Below are 15862 nucleotides of genomic sequence, written 5' to 3'. Positions count from 1 at the left end.
GAGGTTATGGGCCTTCAGGGGAGAAGATTGTACTGATTTTCCAGATGACCCCTATCTGGTCAGGCTAGTACTTAAAGAAGGCTTTCTTAGATGTGACCAGAAAGATTTTACCAATGGAGAGAGAGAGAGATGAGAGGTGTGAAGTGTGACACGGATTCACCATCAACCACAAGCTTTGGAGATAGAAGAAAGAGCCTCTGAACCAAGGAATCCAGATGACCGCTGAAGGACGGAAAAGACCCTCAATTTACACAAGTTCCCCCAACCACAGGGAACTAAATTCTGCCAATAATGTGACTGAACATGGATGTTCTCTAGAGACTCTGGAATGGTGTGGAACTTGGTTGACACCTTGATTTAAGCCACATGAGATCCATAAAGAACTTCTGATCTATAAAACAAACAAGAAACAACAGGAAAATGGTCTGTGTTCTTTTAAGGCACTGAGTTTGTGGTAGTTTGTTATAGTAGTAATACAAACTTGATCATGGTCAGGTATGGCAGCACGTGCTCTAGTCCTAGCACTCAAGAGATGGAGGAAAGATCACCAGTGTAAGGCCAGCCTGAGCTACAGTGAGCCCCAGTGAGCTGGAGCAATACCCTGTCTCAAGAGTGAACTAATCATGATACGGCTTTCTTCATCCATCACAGTGATACATGGACACAGACAGAAAACACCTCAACCAAAGAAAAGCTCCTCAGCCGGGCGGTGGTGGCACACGCCTTTAATCCCAGCACTCGGGAGGCAGAGCCAGGAGGATCTCTGTGAGTTCAAGGCCAGCCTGGTCTACCAAGTGAGTCCCAGGAAAGGCGCAAAATTACACAGAGAAACCCTGTCTTGAAAAAACTAAAAAAAAAAAAAAAAAAAAAAAAAAAAAAAAAGAAAAGCTCCTCAATTCTATAAACACTTGGTCAATGTAAAACTCCTTTTTTTTTTCTTCTTGAGATAGGGTCTCTTTATATAGTCCTGGCTGTCCTCAAACTCACAGAGATCTGCCTGCCTCTGTCTTCTGAGTGCTGGGATTAAAGGTGTGGGTCACCATACCTGGCATGAATACTCTTTTAATGTAATTTACCATGGTAATAATCTAAAGAAAAACCATGTGATCACTTAAATGTGTGTATCAAAGCATTCAATAAAATTCCATTTATGTAAAAAAAAATCCTCATGTGTGTGTTGATGTATGAGCACCTGTGTGTATACATATAGCAGCCAGAGATTGTGTTTGGATTATCTTCCCAAAGCAGTCTCCGCTTTATCTGAGACAAGGTTTCTCATTGAACCTGGAACTGGCCAGTGAGCCCCAGGGACCCTCCTGTCAATGCCTCCTCCACACTAGGATTAAAAGTGTGCATTGCTACACCTGGCGCTTTATAGAGGTCTGGGGATCAGAACTCAGAATCTCATGTGCTTTATTGACTAGGCCATCCCCCCAGTTCCTATGATGAAAACCTATTAATGAACTAGGAGTAGAAGATAAAGAACTTCAAAAAACCTTCAACCAACACCATTTCCCCATTGTGAGTAGATGAACGATGGCCTCCAAATGGGGATTAAGCAAAAGTGCCCCTCTTCACCACTCCTGTTAGCAGCACACTAGAAATTCTGTACAGTGTATTTGATAAATAAAAAGAACTGAAAGGCGAACAGACTAGTGGATTCTGAAGAGAAGAAAGCAAACTCTCTATTCACATACAACCTCATTCCCTGTGTAGAGTTCCAAAATAATACATTTAGAAAGTTCCTAGAACTAATAATTTTACTAAGGCCATGTGATGTAAAATCTATAGGCAAGTATCATTTGTACTGCTATAATCCTGTAATGAAGAATTGGAATTTCAAATTAATAAAATAGGAGTATACTGGCGCTAAAAATCAATTATTTGTGTATAAATATAAAAAGTCACATGTGCATGTGGTTTGTATATGGAAAAGTACAAAAGAAAGAATCCAAAGATGTAAACCACTGGAGAGACACATTCTGTTCATTAATCTAGACTCAGTGTTGTTACCAGTTTGATTGCTAGCTGCAGTATAATCCCAGTTTCAAAAGCCAAGCAAACCTGTACCAGGCCACCAATCAGCTCCCAAATCATAAGAGGGAGACTTCTTATTGGTTATGAATGCTCAGCCTAGCTTAGGCTAGTTTCTGGCTAGTTCTTTTAACTTACCCTGTTTCTCTTTGTCTACCTTTTGCCTCCGGGAATTTTACTTCTTTTTCCCTTCTGTATATCTTCGCTGCTTCTGATGTCTGGCTGGCTGGTGGCTGCCTGGCTTCTGTCCCTGTCTTTCTCCCTTGTTCTCTTCTCCTTCTTTCTTCTCTCTCTCCTGTTTATTCTCTCTGCCCACCAGCCTCGCCTATCCTTTCTCTGCCCAGCTATTGGCCATTCAGCCCTTTATTAGCAATCAGGTGCCCTAGGCAGGCAAGGTGAAACAAATGCAACACATCTTTACATAGTTAAACAGTGCAGCACAAACAAATGTAACACACTTTTACACAGTTAAAGTAATATTCCACAGCATAAACAAATGTAACACATCTTTACCCAGTTAAAGCAATATTCTACAACACAAACCTACTGTTATTATTAACTTTTTAGCTCACAAAAATCATGTATTAAAGATGAGCTGGGGAGATAGCTCAGTCTATAAAGTTCTTGGGGTGCAAGTGTGGGAACCTGAATTTGTACATCCAGCATCATATAAAAAGCCAGATGTGAGGGTGACTATCTCTGTAGTCCCAGCACTGGGGAGGCAGAGACAAGAGGATCCCTGAGGCTTGTTGTTCAGTCAGTCTGGCATACTCCAGGGTCCGTGAGAGATCCTGCCTCAAAAAATAAGGTGGAGAGAGATTTGAGGAAGATGCTCAGCATCAACCTCTGGTCTCCACATGCACCCATTCCCCCCTCCACCCCTCACCCCTCCATGAATATTCTCATCCACACATGCACCTATACCTGCACACATGTCCACACACCTAAACATGTCACACATACACTAAAAATAATAAAAACGAATTGTGTATACTTCTGGTGTATAACAGTCAGTTTTTGTTTGTTTGCTTGCTTGCTTGCTTTTGCAGTGCTGAAGATCAAAGCTAGGGCCTTATGTATGCTAGACATGTGCTCTACCACTGAGCTTCATGTTCAGTCCCAACAGGTTGCTTTGAAATAATGTCTGCATATGTAATGGATAGATCAAACTAATTAACCTATGTTTTACTACACATAATATTTTTGTGTATGATGAGAATGATTAAATTGTGCTCTAGCATTATTATTTCAAGAATTAGTAAGTTTTTAAGCTATAGTCAGCACATATCAAAGCAAAGCTCTTGAAATTATTAATGTCTTGATGAAAATTTGTATGCTTTGACTAACATCTCCCTATCACACCACTACCACCACCAATTTTTTAGTAATCACTATTTTATTTTCTGTCCTTATTAGTAAAACCTGCTTAGATTCCACACATAAATGAAACTAGCATCTGTTACTCTGTGCCAGGCTTATTTCACTTAGCATGATGTCCTGCAAGATGATCCATGTTATCTCAGATGACATAATTTCTTCACCTTTTAAGACTAAATAGTATTCCAGCCATTGATGGGTACAGATTGATTTCATGTTTGTCTATCCCGTATAATGCTCCTAATAACATGGGGATATAAATATCTTTACCTTTCTTGGTTATATCCTATTTGTCCTTGGATGTTCTGTTCTGATAGGCTTCAGTCTTTGGTGCCTTTTGGTTTTGGTGCCTCTTGATTGTGGAAGTTTATCTCATTCAACCTTCAACTTCATAGATTCTTTTTCAGTATATCCAGTCTACTAGTAAGCCTATAAGATACCTGCTTAATCTTCAAAATAATCCTAAGGGCTGGTTGGGGTATCACAGATCTATAATCCCAGCAGTCAGGAGGATTATAAGTTTGAAGCCAGTCTAAACTACATAGTAAGATCTTGGCTCAAAAAAAAATCCTAAGAAACACATCGATTACTATGTTGCTTTCCTGTTTTACAATTTGGGCTACTAAAACTAAGAGTATTAAACAAGGGTAGTATCGATTGTTAACTTGACAAGATCTACAATTACCTAAGAGATAAACATCCTGACATGGCTATGAAGGATCATCTAGATTAGGTTAGCCTATGGGCATGCCTGTAAGGGATTATCTAGATTAGGTTAATTGAGTTGGAAAGAACTACATTAACTATGGGGAGCACCATTCCCTGGGCTAGGAGAAAGCTAGATGCGCACTGGCATTCCTTGCTCTCTGCTTGCTGACTGCAGACACAATGTGACAAGCTGCCTCAAGCCCCTGCTGCCGTGACTTCCCCGCAATGATGACACAGCAAACTCTTCCTCCTTCACATTGCTTATTGCTAGATATTGTGTCTAACAATGAGAAAAGGAATACAGAACATTGGTACTGAGAAGTGGGGTCCATTGCTCTGACCATGTGGTCCTCAGGCCTTTGGAACTGGTTTGCAGGATTGTGGAGAATTTTAGTACAGCCTAGAAAAGCTTTTCAGCGCTGCAAAGAGCTTAATGGGTGATTCTGGTAGAAGCTTGGAAGACAAGAATGGGAAGAGAAACATGGATAGTGGAGGCGCACCTCATGAGGTTTCGGGGAGAAACAAGGACTTTATCCAAAACTTGGCTAGAGGCTATTTATGTGGTATGCTTGCAAAGAACTGGCTACATTGTGCCAGCATCCCAACATCCTAAAAACTTGAGTAAGGTTGAATTTAAAGATGATGAGCAGCAAGAAGCATACTGAGTGAGAATTTTTTTTTTTTTTTTTTTTTTTGGTTTTTCGAGACAGAGTTTCTCTGTGTACTGAGTGAGGATTTAAACTGTGGTCCAAGATGTGTATGAATACATCAAGTCAGAACAAAGACATAAATTTATAGAAGCACAATAATGGGCCATCAGACTTCTTGCTGTCAAAGTCTCCTTAGTTCAGGAATATTTAAGAAAAGCTTCAAGAAGGTGAAGCATTTGAACAGGCAGAGAGTAAGATTTTAGTGGTTGATATGGTGAATAAATGAAGTGGTACAGCTAGGATTAAACCCAATGAACCCTGAAACCAAAGCATGCATTCTTTCCATTATACAAAATTGTGACAGCAAGATCCTATGTGGTAAGACTACAGTATGATAGAAAGGGGTGGGTACTGTGAGTTACAGAATAAAAGGCTAAAAAGGAAAGTTAAGAACATGGAGAGCCTTTGGTACATGTAAAGAAGTCTAGACTATCAAAGAAATCATTCCAAACCCTAGAATCACCAATGGAGATGACCTTGTATTTCCCTTGTGCCTCAGAGTTCGTATTCAGAGGGCATAGTGGGTTGAGGGTAATGGAGCAATATGGAGGCAGAACCACAGAGCAGGAAACCTGGGGGGTACTTTTGACCAAAGCCAATGTTTTCTTTGATACATTTATTTTTAAATATTATTTATTATTTTAGCATAAGCCGTTTTTTGGCATGCCCCCTTTATCAGAGGCTGATGAAAGAAGAGCAAGCAGCCAAACAATTCCATCGCTGGCTGAGTTATTGGAACTTGCCAAAAATGAAAAAAAGTTTGTGATATTTGATCTTTTCGGCCCTCCACCAAATCATCCTCTCAGAAAAACTTTTGTTCGAAGAGTAGTAAGGGTCATCCTTGACTCCAAAATTGAGCAGCGTCTGGTATGTCTTTCTTAGTATTTATGGCAAAGGTTGGGAGGTGGGCAGCCTGTCCAGGAGCACAGGAGTTGAATTCAACCTACCATGTAATTTTTCTCTGAGATCTATAAGTGATTTTGTTTCCTTTGGGAATGGAGATTATTGCCTATACAGCTAGGGGTGGCAATCTGAGAATGATCTAGTTAAAATTATCCCCGTGGGGGAAACATTGAGATTGTTTGCTATTCTAAACCAAATATAGTATTAGTGCATTGTGAAAGAATGATATAGAAGTTGAGGAGACAGCTCAATGCATGACACACTTAGCACACAAGCATGAAGGTGGGAGGTGAGGTCTTCAGAAACCTGGTAAAAGCTGGACAGGCATGGCAGCCAGCAGTCATTCCAGCTCAGGAGGCAGAGACAGGGCAGGGCAAGCTTGCTAGCTAGACTAGCTGGAACTGGCCAACTCCAGGTTCAGTGAGAGACCCTGTCTCAAAAAAATAAAGTGGAAAACAATGGAAGAAGAGGACTAGTGTCAACTTTTGGCCTCTACACGTATGCACGCACATATGCACACATGTACATTCACATACTTGCATATAATAATTCTGATGTGACCTGCCCCATGGTCAACATAGACCTATAAGGCTTCATGACAATACAGCTTTGAGGACTTTAGCTTTAAAGAATGATCTAGAAAGGCCAATGGTTCTTAGTTGACTAGAGATTTACTCCTCATTTTTGGTTTTTATTTTAGAATCACTCTCTTTATTTGCAAATTTATTTTTTAAATCACTTAGTTTCTCAAAATACAGCAATGTTATGAGTAAAACAAATATGTGTCTCTTTGCAAATGGAGCTCTTTCCACAGATGAGTTAGTCACAGCAGCATCCCTGTTACCAGGAAATACCTAAGTAGTTCCTCTCAAGGATGGCTTTTGGCATCAGCAACTGGGGATGGTTCTTTTTTTTAATTATTATTTATTTGAGTTTTCAAGACAGGGTTTCTCTGTGAAGCAATCCTGGCTGTTCTGGAACTCATTCTGTAGACCAGTCTGGCCTTGAACTCATAGGATCCACCTGCCTCTGCCTCCCAAGTACTGGGATTAAAGATATGCACCACCACTGCTTGGTGGAGATTGTTCTTTAATGTTCATATCTACCAATTTTTTTCTCTGCAAAGTATCTAATTCATGGTCTTGCACATACTAGGAAGGTGCTCTACAATTGAGCTACATTTCTAGCCCTTCATTTTTTTTTGTATGAATCTTTTTATATGCTTAGGGCCTTGAACCTTACTGTTACCTGAAGGATGGGAAAAACCTGGGAAAACTCAATTCCACAGCAGCCTTCCCATTTTTAAGAGTTTGTTAAACAATATAACTAATTTGATTGCTTTACCAAGGGCTAGAATCTTTCTCTGCTTCCTGTAGACTACTGCCAGTGCTAGAATGGAGCTTCACTCGTTCTCCCTGGGCTATTTGTACCAAGACAGTTGACGATCCACTGAAGGACTATCTGTTTCTCCTTGCAGATATTTTGGTTGCCAGGTCATGATAGAAAATATGTCAGGTCCATGGCTCCTGGTTTTCAGCATGTGGGTCGTTTAAGAACCCTTGAGGAGCTTGCAAATGAGAATATGAGTATAATAAATGTTGACTATAAGAGGTTGTTCTACAGTGGGTTGAGGTAAGTGTTTGACCACCCCTCCTGGCATCATTGTTGCTATAACATTTACAAAATATCAATTCTACCCAAGTTACTTAACTTCCTCTTTCCTTTCTGTGGTTATCATCTTTGAATCCTCTGCTTTCTCACTGCTTCTTCTCCCTTCCTTCTTTTGCCAACAAACATTTACCATGTGTAGAACATGCCCCTTCCTTGTACTCTAATTCCTCACCACTCAATACATATTTTAAAGATCCATTTTATTTTATGTGTGGGTTTCCTTGTGTGTATGTATATCACATATGTGCAGTACCCACAGAGACCAGAAGAGGGCATAAGATCCCTTCAAACTGGGGTTACAGGTGTTGTGAGCCTCCACATGGCTGCTGGGATTTGAACCAGGGTCCTGTGGAAGAGCAGACAGTGCTCTTATCAGCTGAGCCATCTTTCCACCCTCTCCACACATATTTTTATACACTTGGTATATATGTTTTTTTTAGCTAGAGTTTTCCTGCCTGGCCCATGGTCAGGAGAAATTTCTGTCACCCGCCAGTCCCACAGCCGCTCAAACCCAACCAAGTAAACACACAGAGACTTATATTGCTTACAAACTGTATGGCCGTGGCAGGCTTCTTGCTAACTGCTCTTATATCTTAAATTAATCCATTTCTATAAATCTATACCTTGCCACGTGGCTCGTGGCTTACTGGCATCTTCACATGCTGCTTGTCCTGGTGGCGGCTGGCAGTGACTCCCTGACTCAGCCTTCCACTTCCCAGAATTCTCCTCTCTCCTTGTCCCGCCTATACTTCCTGCCTGGCCACTGGCCAATCAGCATTTTATTTATTGACCAATTAGAGCAATTTGACATACAAACCATCCCACAGCAGTTTTTCTCTGCACTTTTGTAAGGCTGACTAAGATTCCATGTTTAAGTGAGATCATACAATATTTGTCTTTCTACCCCAGGTTTATTTTACATAGTATAGTGTTTTCCAGGTTCATCTATATTGGAGCAGTGAACAGAATTTCTTTTTTTCAAAAGTTGAGTAGTATTCCTTTGTATATAAGCACCTTATTTTCTTCATCCATTCATCTATTGGTAGATACTTTCCTTATCGTGGCCAGTGTGAATAATGTGACTGCAGTGAAGATGGGAATGAAAACAGCTGCCACACTTTCGTCACAAGTACCCTTGATACTGCACACTCTGTCCTTCCATCCTTTCCTCCCTAGCCTCAAGTCTCAACCCCATAGAATGGCTATAATGTTGTTATTTCAAGAAGGAACAAACTCCTATTATATGTAACCTTTGGGGATTGGTTTACTTTTTCACTCATCCTAATTGTCTTAAATTTTATCCAAGGTGTTTCTTTTATCCATAATTTGATCCTTCTTGTTGCTGAATAGTGTTCAATGGTGTGTATACCAAAGTTCGGTTAATCAGTTACTAGCAGAAGGACATCTGATTATTTCCATCTGTTTGCATATGGACTTTTATGCAAACAGTCTTGATTTTTCAGGGATAAACGCCCGTGATTTCAAATTCTGGGTTATAGTGATTGAATGTTGCATAAGAAGCAGCCAGACTTTTCCAGGAAGACAGTACCATTTTACATTTCTGCCAACACCATGACCCAGAGTTTCTACATCCTTGATAAATTTTGGTGTTTTCACTTTTTAATCATATCTACTCTGATGGGCATGTAGTAACATCAGTTTGCTTAAACATATATTCTCCAAAGGCTAATGATGTTGTGTTTATTTGCTCTTAATTTAAAATCTTTTTCTTTATTATTGAATCTTGAGAATTCTTTTCACCCTTTGTTGGATAGGGTTTGACAGCATTTTTCCTGGGACTGGAGAGATGGCTCAGTGGATAAGAATGTGTATGTACTGCTCTTCCAGAAGGCCCAGAGCTCCAGCCCCTATGCTGGAGGCTCTAGGGGATTTGACACCTTCTCTAGGCTTCCATGCGCCTCTGCATACCAATCAGGCACACACATACATAAATAAATAGATAAAAATAAATCTTTATAAAAAGAAGCACGTGGCTGGGCGGTGGTGGTGCACTCCTTTAATCCCAGTACTCGAGAGGCAGAGCCAGGTGGATCTCTGTGAGTTCGAGGCCAGCCTGGTCTGCAGAGCGAGATTCAGGACAGGCACCAAAACTACACAGAGAAACCCTGTCTTGAAAAACAAACAAACAAAAAAAAAAAAGAAAGAAAGAAAGAAAAGAAAAAATGGAGCACGTTCTCCTAATCTGTGATTTACTTATGGGGTCTTCTTAACAGGGCACAAGGTCTCCACAAAGCAAGAGCAGTGTTTCTATTTTGACAAGGCTGGCTCCTGAGTGCTCAATTCTGAGTGCTCCCTTTAAGGAAGTGAGCATTTAGTTCTGACCCAACTCTTTGCTCAACTCCAGACCTGACAGTTCTTCTGTGTTTTCTATAATATATATCTCTTTGGAGCCTTTCCTGGAACTCACTCTGTAGCCCAGGCTAGCCTCGAACTCACAGAGATCCGCCTGGCTCTGCCTCCCGAGTGCTGGGATTAAAGGTGTGTGCCACCACGATCCGGCCAAGGTATGTATATATATATATATATATATATATATATATATATATTTTATATTTTATAATATTTTTATTTTATAATTAACTTAATTTCACATATCAGCCACAGATTCCTCCGTCCTCCCTCCTCCTACCCCCAGCCCTTCCCCCCAATCCACCCCTCATTCTCCCATTCCCAACTCCTCCAAGGCAAGGTCTCCCCTGGGGAGTCAGCCCAGCCTGGTAGACTCAGCTGAGGCAGGTCCAGTCCCCTCCTCCCTACACCAAAGCCAAGCAAAGTGTCCCAGCATAGGCCCCAGGCTCCAAAAAGCCAGCCCATGCACCAAGGACAGGTCCCAGCTCCCCTGCCTAGGGGTCTTACATTATATATTCAAGCCTGCAAATCACCCTGAATTCATTTTTATACATAGTGTGAGGTTTGGTTGAGAATTTAATGTTCTTTTGGGAGAGTGTCTCTGGCCTTCCATATCATTTGTGACATTTGTTGAAAATCTACTCTTCCACTCACTTAACTTTGACAGCTTTGGCAAGGGTTATTTGAACAAATTTGTATAGGTCTATTTCCAGAGTTTCTATTGAGGACCACTAACTTATATGTCTGTTCTTGCTCTGGTACCACTGTCTTGATTACATGGTTATATGTAGCTTTCACTTACTTTTTTTCCAGATTGAAGTATGTTTTCCTCAGCATATAGGAAACAGGGCAGCCTGGACTACATAGTGAGTTTGAGACCATCCTTCACTGTAGAGTGAGATGATGTCACACACCATACAACCCCCCACCAAAGATTGAATTTTCCTAGAGTTGTGCCTTTGCATATGCGCTTTGGATCAGCTGACCTAATTCATAAACTAACCTTTGCTGGCCTTCCTAGGACTCACACTGACATTACAGATCGGCTTGGGAAAAGCTGGCAGCTCTGCTCCACTGAGTGTTCAGTCTATGAATGAACATCACTCTGTTGCCTTGTCTTCTTCGATTTCTCCATCAGTATTTCATCATTTTTAGGACCGTATCCTTAATGCTTCTCTACATTTTCTTGGAAGTAACTGTTAAGGGCATTATGTTTTAAATTATAGTTTCTACATCCCTTATTCATATTTAGAAACATTGAATTATGAGTTATAGTTTCAAATAGTACAGAAAAGTAACTTTTTACTACTTTTCCCCTTTAAGTTCTTTCTAAAATTCTAGGTGACCTGTAGAACTTTCTTAGAGGCAGTTCTTATCTGCGTGTAGGAATCTGGCCACCCCTTCAAAAGGCATAGTTATTATCTTAAGTCTATGCTCCGATGCACAGAGCTTGCCAACCTAGTGTATGGCAGACATATACTTTGCAGTGTGATGCTGGACCAGGGTTCAAAAGGACTTGGGGACGCACTTGCACTTGATCTTATTAGCCCACTGGCCAAGTGGCAGCAGGTGTGTTTTCTGAGAACTCGAACTCTGAAACAACAACTAGCCTTACTTTGCTAGTCCTTCCTTTACTTATTCTCTTCCTTCTCCATAGGTCAGGCAAAAGGTCCACTGACATGAAGTGTCTTATGAAAAGCTGGGTTTGATTTTCCCACGCAATTCTTGTTTTAAAAAAAAGTTCTTTATAGTTAAATGTTAAAGCGTTCATCACAACAGTGTTTACTCTCTTCTTTCAATGAATACTTATACTTACACAGCTAGGTGTTGAGCTAGGCCTGGATACACAGACAAGCATGGGGTGACAGTAGTTTCTGCTGTAACTCACTTAAGTCAAACCAAGAAAATGGTAAGTGAGCAGGTCATCAGTCAGGGTGGGAAGTGATACCCGAGGTGACAGATAACGGCTTGTAGAATCAGCCATTCAGGAGCCAGGTGCTCCTCTGCAAATTGGTCTTCTCAGCCGTAGCTTGAAATTGGCTGTAGTGGGAATATTTGCAAATTTGTAAATGTTGCAAAGAAGGATTTCCTGTCTGCTGTTGTTCCCCCATTCTTTCTCTTTTTCTCTTTCCATTTTCTTTGTTTTGCTGCATCCCACCAGCCCCAACCCTTTAGGACAATTTGTTCACCAGCACTGTGCTACAACCGGGGCTGCAGGGCCAGGACTAGAGCAGACCATACCTGAGCCTAGTCTGTCACAGTAAATCTTAGGCTGTCCTTGGAGCAGCAGTCCAGTGGTTTAGGCAGTAGCTTTTCACAAACGTGGTTATTCCCCTTTCATTATTAAGAGTACAACTGAGCTGAAATCCTCTGTGGGCTGTTTTTGTTCCAGACACTATAAGGCAGCTAAAATCCGCATCAATGTGTACACTGTCAATGAGCCTTGGCTCTTCTCATTGGCCTGGTGTTATAGGATCAACTCTGTGACCACAGACAACATCCAGGTCCTGAATCAGCTTAGTCACCCTCTCTTCTTCATGGTGAGCTGCTTGTCCAGATCACTCAAAGCCTGGTATGATTGTGCTGTGTTCCCCTACCCCTGGGTAGTTCCCTGTTAAACTACTTCCGAATACAGACATTTGTGAGTAATGGAGATGTGCCTTCTCCCTTCTTCAACCAGACTCTTCTGGGTTCTTTATTTATTGAATCTTCATAATGCGCTTTACATGCTGCATGCAATTTAAGCTCCCGAATTTGACACTGTTGTTATTATACCCAGGAGGAAACTGAAGCTCACAGGTGTCTTGGTCCATGTTCTCATGATGTAAGATTCACAGTGGGGTCTGACTCTAGAGCTTTGTTATTGTAGGCTTGAGCATGTGCAAGCACATTCACACACACACACACACACACACACACACACACACACACACACAAGGTATAGGAGCAACAACAGTCACAGGAAATACTATGGGAAGAAAGCTGGGACTATAGACATACTCTACCACCCCCACTAGAAAACAGTCTAGGAATTGAAGAGCTGGCTCAGCGTTAGTTAGAGTGCTTACTGCTCTTCTAAAGGACTTAAGTTCCATTCCCAGCACCAATATCAGACATCTTGCAACTGTCCGGAAGTCCAGTTTCAGGGGATTCAGTGCCCCCTCCGGATTCTGCAGAAGCCTGTATGAACACATGTGGCAAGAATAAAACTTTCTTAAAGAAAAGTTTAATTTTGCTCCTTTGAAAGTTAAGCATTAAAGTGGAAACACTTAAAGACTAAACAGCACCAGCTTCTGTAGCATCAAGTAGCACTGGATGGGAGCCATGAGGAGAGGGGAAAAATCAAACCAGAGATTAGGAAATCCGTGTGAATCAGTACAGGAGACAGAGCTCCCAGAGTGCTGGGGCAAAGAGTTGGTCTTGGCAGAGTCTTGAGGGGCAAATGTGTGAGTCAAAGGGAATTACATATAGTTCAGCATTTCTGTGAAGAATGTTAAGTCAGAACAGTGGTGCCAGGTGCTGGTTCATAGACCAGTTGCTTCCCTGCCACTTGGGGCTGCTGAACCTGATGGTTTTGATCCCTTAGGTCTATAGGTAGCACTAGAAAACTGCATTACTGAAGGCTTTCCAAACAATATGGATGTGAACTAGATTTTGGAGACCATGTTACAGAAACAGAGTACAAGATGTCAGATGGCATGGAGTGGAGTCCTGGGTCCAGAGCAGACTTGGTGTGTGACTTCTCTGCGATTGCTACAGATGTCTACCTTGATAGTCAAGGAAGATGAAGGGCATGGCACCTTTTAGCCCTGGCAGACCCCTTGCATGTATGTGGGTGACTGTTAGAATAGCTGGAGAGAGTCTCGATGTCCCCACTTCCTCTAGGCCCTCAGCCTGAGTGATGAGCAAGGGACTTCAAACCTTCCAACCATCAAGTTCCTTGACTTTGTTTTGTTTATGTTTTGTAGACGCCAGGAAACTATACGTTCATATGGCTTTTCATGGTTGCAGCTTCTGCGATTATCATTGGCTTTGTATTTTGTTATCACTGGTAAGTGTATATTTATAATTCTAAATGAAAAGTTTCTCTAAGTAAAAGTAATAAATGAGTTCTTACAGAAAATTGAGAAAAAGGTTACTTTCTTCTGAGGCCTTCCATGGCGAGGTGGGTTTGTAGTCCAAGCCTCTTATTTCACTCTGCCTGCAGCCCCCTCCCTCACCCCCTTTTCAAATGAGGACTCTCACTGCATCCCAGTCAGCATTTCCTATGGATCCAGTTGATCTGGTGAGAAAGAGGAGGGACTGAAACTGTCCAGAACAAGGGCCTCCATTCCCTCCTGGTAGGACCTGGCAGGGCAGGGCACACAAACCAGGAGCACTGGGTTGTAGCCCTGGCTTCATGTCTTAGTTGAGGGGTGACCTTGAGAAAAATTGATTTTTCTTTCTGGACCATACTCTTTTTTATGTCTGCCTAGAAAATGACATTTAAGAATCCTTGCAGGCAAAAGATACAGGATTTTGGTTTAGTTTGTTTTTAATATTTTACTATTGTGTATGTGGGGGGGGGAGGTTGTTTTGGCTGCATGTGTGTCTGTGTGCCTCCTGTGTGCCTCATACCCACAGAAGCCAGAAGATGGCATCAGATTCCCTGAAACTATAGTTACAGATGTGTTGTGAGCCACCAGATGGGTGCTGATAATCAAATCTGGGTCCTCTGGAAAAGCAGCCAGTGCTAAGAGCTGACCACTGAGTCGTCTCTGCAGCCCAGGATTGTGGTTTTGAGATGAAAGAGAGAACTAACAGCCCAGGAGAGGGATGAAAGTCAGGGTAGACTGTGGTTCTTCAGAGCGATCATTCTGATTGGCAACTTACCTTCTAAAGGGGAGGAGGCACAGGGGCTCGCTCAGGTGAGAGTCTGGCTGGGTAATGAGTCTCTTCTGGCCACTGCCTCGATGGTGCTGTTTAAAGAGGCCTATGAGCTGACACATGGTATGCTTCCTTCTAGGATAAAAGAGCTTAAAAAAGAAAGGTGGCTTGAAGAAGCTACTACTGCACCTACAGGTAAAGTCAAAAGCCTTGCTCCTTCCTTCCTCTCTGTCCCCATGGCCTCAAGAAGACAGGTCCTGCTCTTCAGGCCCCTGATGAGAGCCGAGGGTGTGTGGGAATTGAGAGTTGGGGACCAGGGAGAAGCAGGGAAATTTAGTCAGTCCCCTTGTTCTTCAGTTCCCATCTGCAAACTCAACCAAGCACCAGTGGAAACCAGAGTGAAGTTGTTGCTGATATGGTAATGTAGTTAGGCCTGTGAGGTGGGCTGGTTATTGAACACACAGCTTCTTGTCGTCAGTCCTCATCACTTCAGAATGCGGTGCTTTCCAAAAGCAGCTTGCTCACCTTATTTTACCATTGTGCAAACGTCAGAGAGTGCATTTAATAAAAGCCTGTGTGTGTGTGTGTGTGTGTGTGTGTGTGTGTGTGTGTGTGTTTATTGCGCCTAGGGCCAAGATGAATGAAACAGTATGATATTAAGTAAATTCCATGGAAAAATGATGTAGGTAGTCTTGAGACTTGACAACGTGAAATTTAGCTGCCTGGATTAAGTAGCATATGAAAATAACAATAAAATACATAAATATGACAGTGCAGCCATGTGTTATCATGGCCACAAATTACAAACTATACCTGTTCTGTAGCTGGCATCCTCATAACTGTGTACTAACTACACTGTGCTCTAAGTCAAGATGGCATCAGTGTCACTAAATAAGAATTTTCAGTTCTGTTGTGATTTTTTGTAACCAGTTCAACTCATGATGACTGAAACATCCTAACAAGGCACATGACTGCATTTCCTAAACAACATAATGTAGCTATTTATACAGCATTTACATCACTTTGGCACTTCAGATCATCTAAAGATGATGTGAAGTATATGGGAAGGTGTGCATGGGTTTATATGCATCTTACAGAAGAGATGTGGATATCTACACTTTGTTTCCCTAAGGAATCACAGTACCAATCCCCTGCAGACACCAAGGGACAGAACTATATAAACTAGAATAGGTTCTGGAGAACTCTTCACTTCAGACTGCAGA

The 15862-nt window shown here is 41.7% G+C and overlaps 1 protein-coding gene across 3 annotated transcripts in view; it reads left to right on the top strand.

The window, feature by feature from the left end:
* The window catches only part of Gdpd4 (glycerophosphodiester phosphodiesterase domain containing 4), an 81597-nt gene that overhangs the window by 50589 nt on the left and 15146 nt on the right, over positions 1 to 15862 (top strand). For all 3 annotated transcript variants that reach the window (XM_059270922.1, XM_059270914.1, XM_059270929.1), the window contains 5 exons: positions 5475 to 5696; positions 7210 to 7364; positions 12166 to 12313; positions 13742 to 13824; positions 14779 to 14834. In XM_059270922.1, the coding sequence (XP_059126905.1) occupies positions 5475 to 5696; positions 7210 to 7364; positions 12166 to 12313; positions 13742 to 13824; positions 14779 to 14834 (664 nt within the window). The remainder of the gene's footprint in view (positions 1 to 5474; positions 5697 to 7209; positions 7365 to 12165; positions 12314 to 13741; positions 13825 to 14778; positions 14835 to 15862) is intronic.

This window comes from Peromyscus eremicus, chromosome 1 (genome assembly GCF_949786415.1).
Source record: "Peromyscus eremicus chromosome 1, PerEre_H2_v1, whole genome shotgun sequence".
NCBI classification, from domain to species: Eukaryota; Metazoa; Chordata; class Mammalia; order Rodentia; family Cricetidae; genus Peromyscus; species Peromyscus eremicus.
This window is presented reverse-complemented; position numbering and strand designations above follow the sequence as displayed.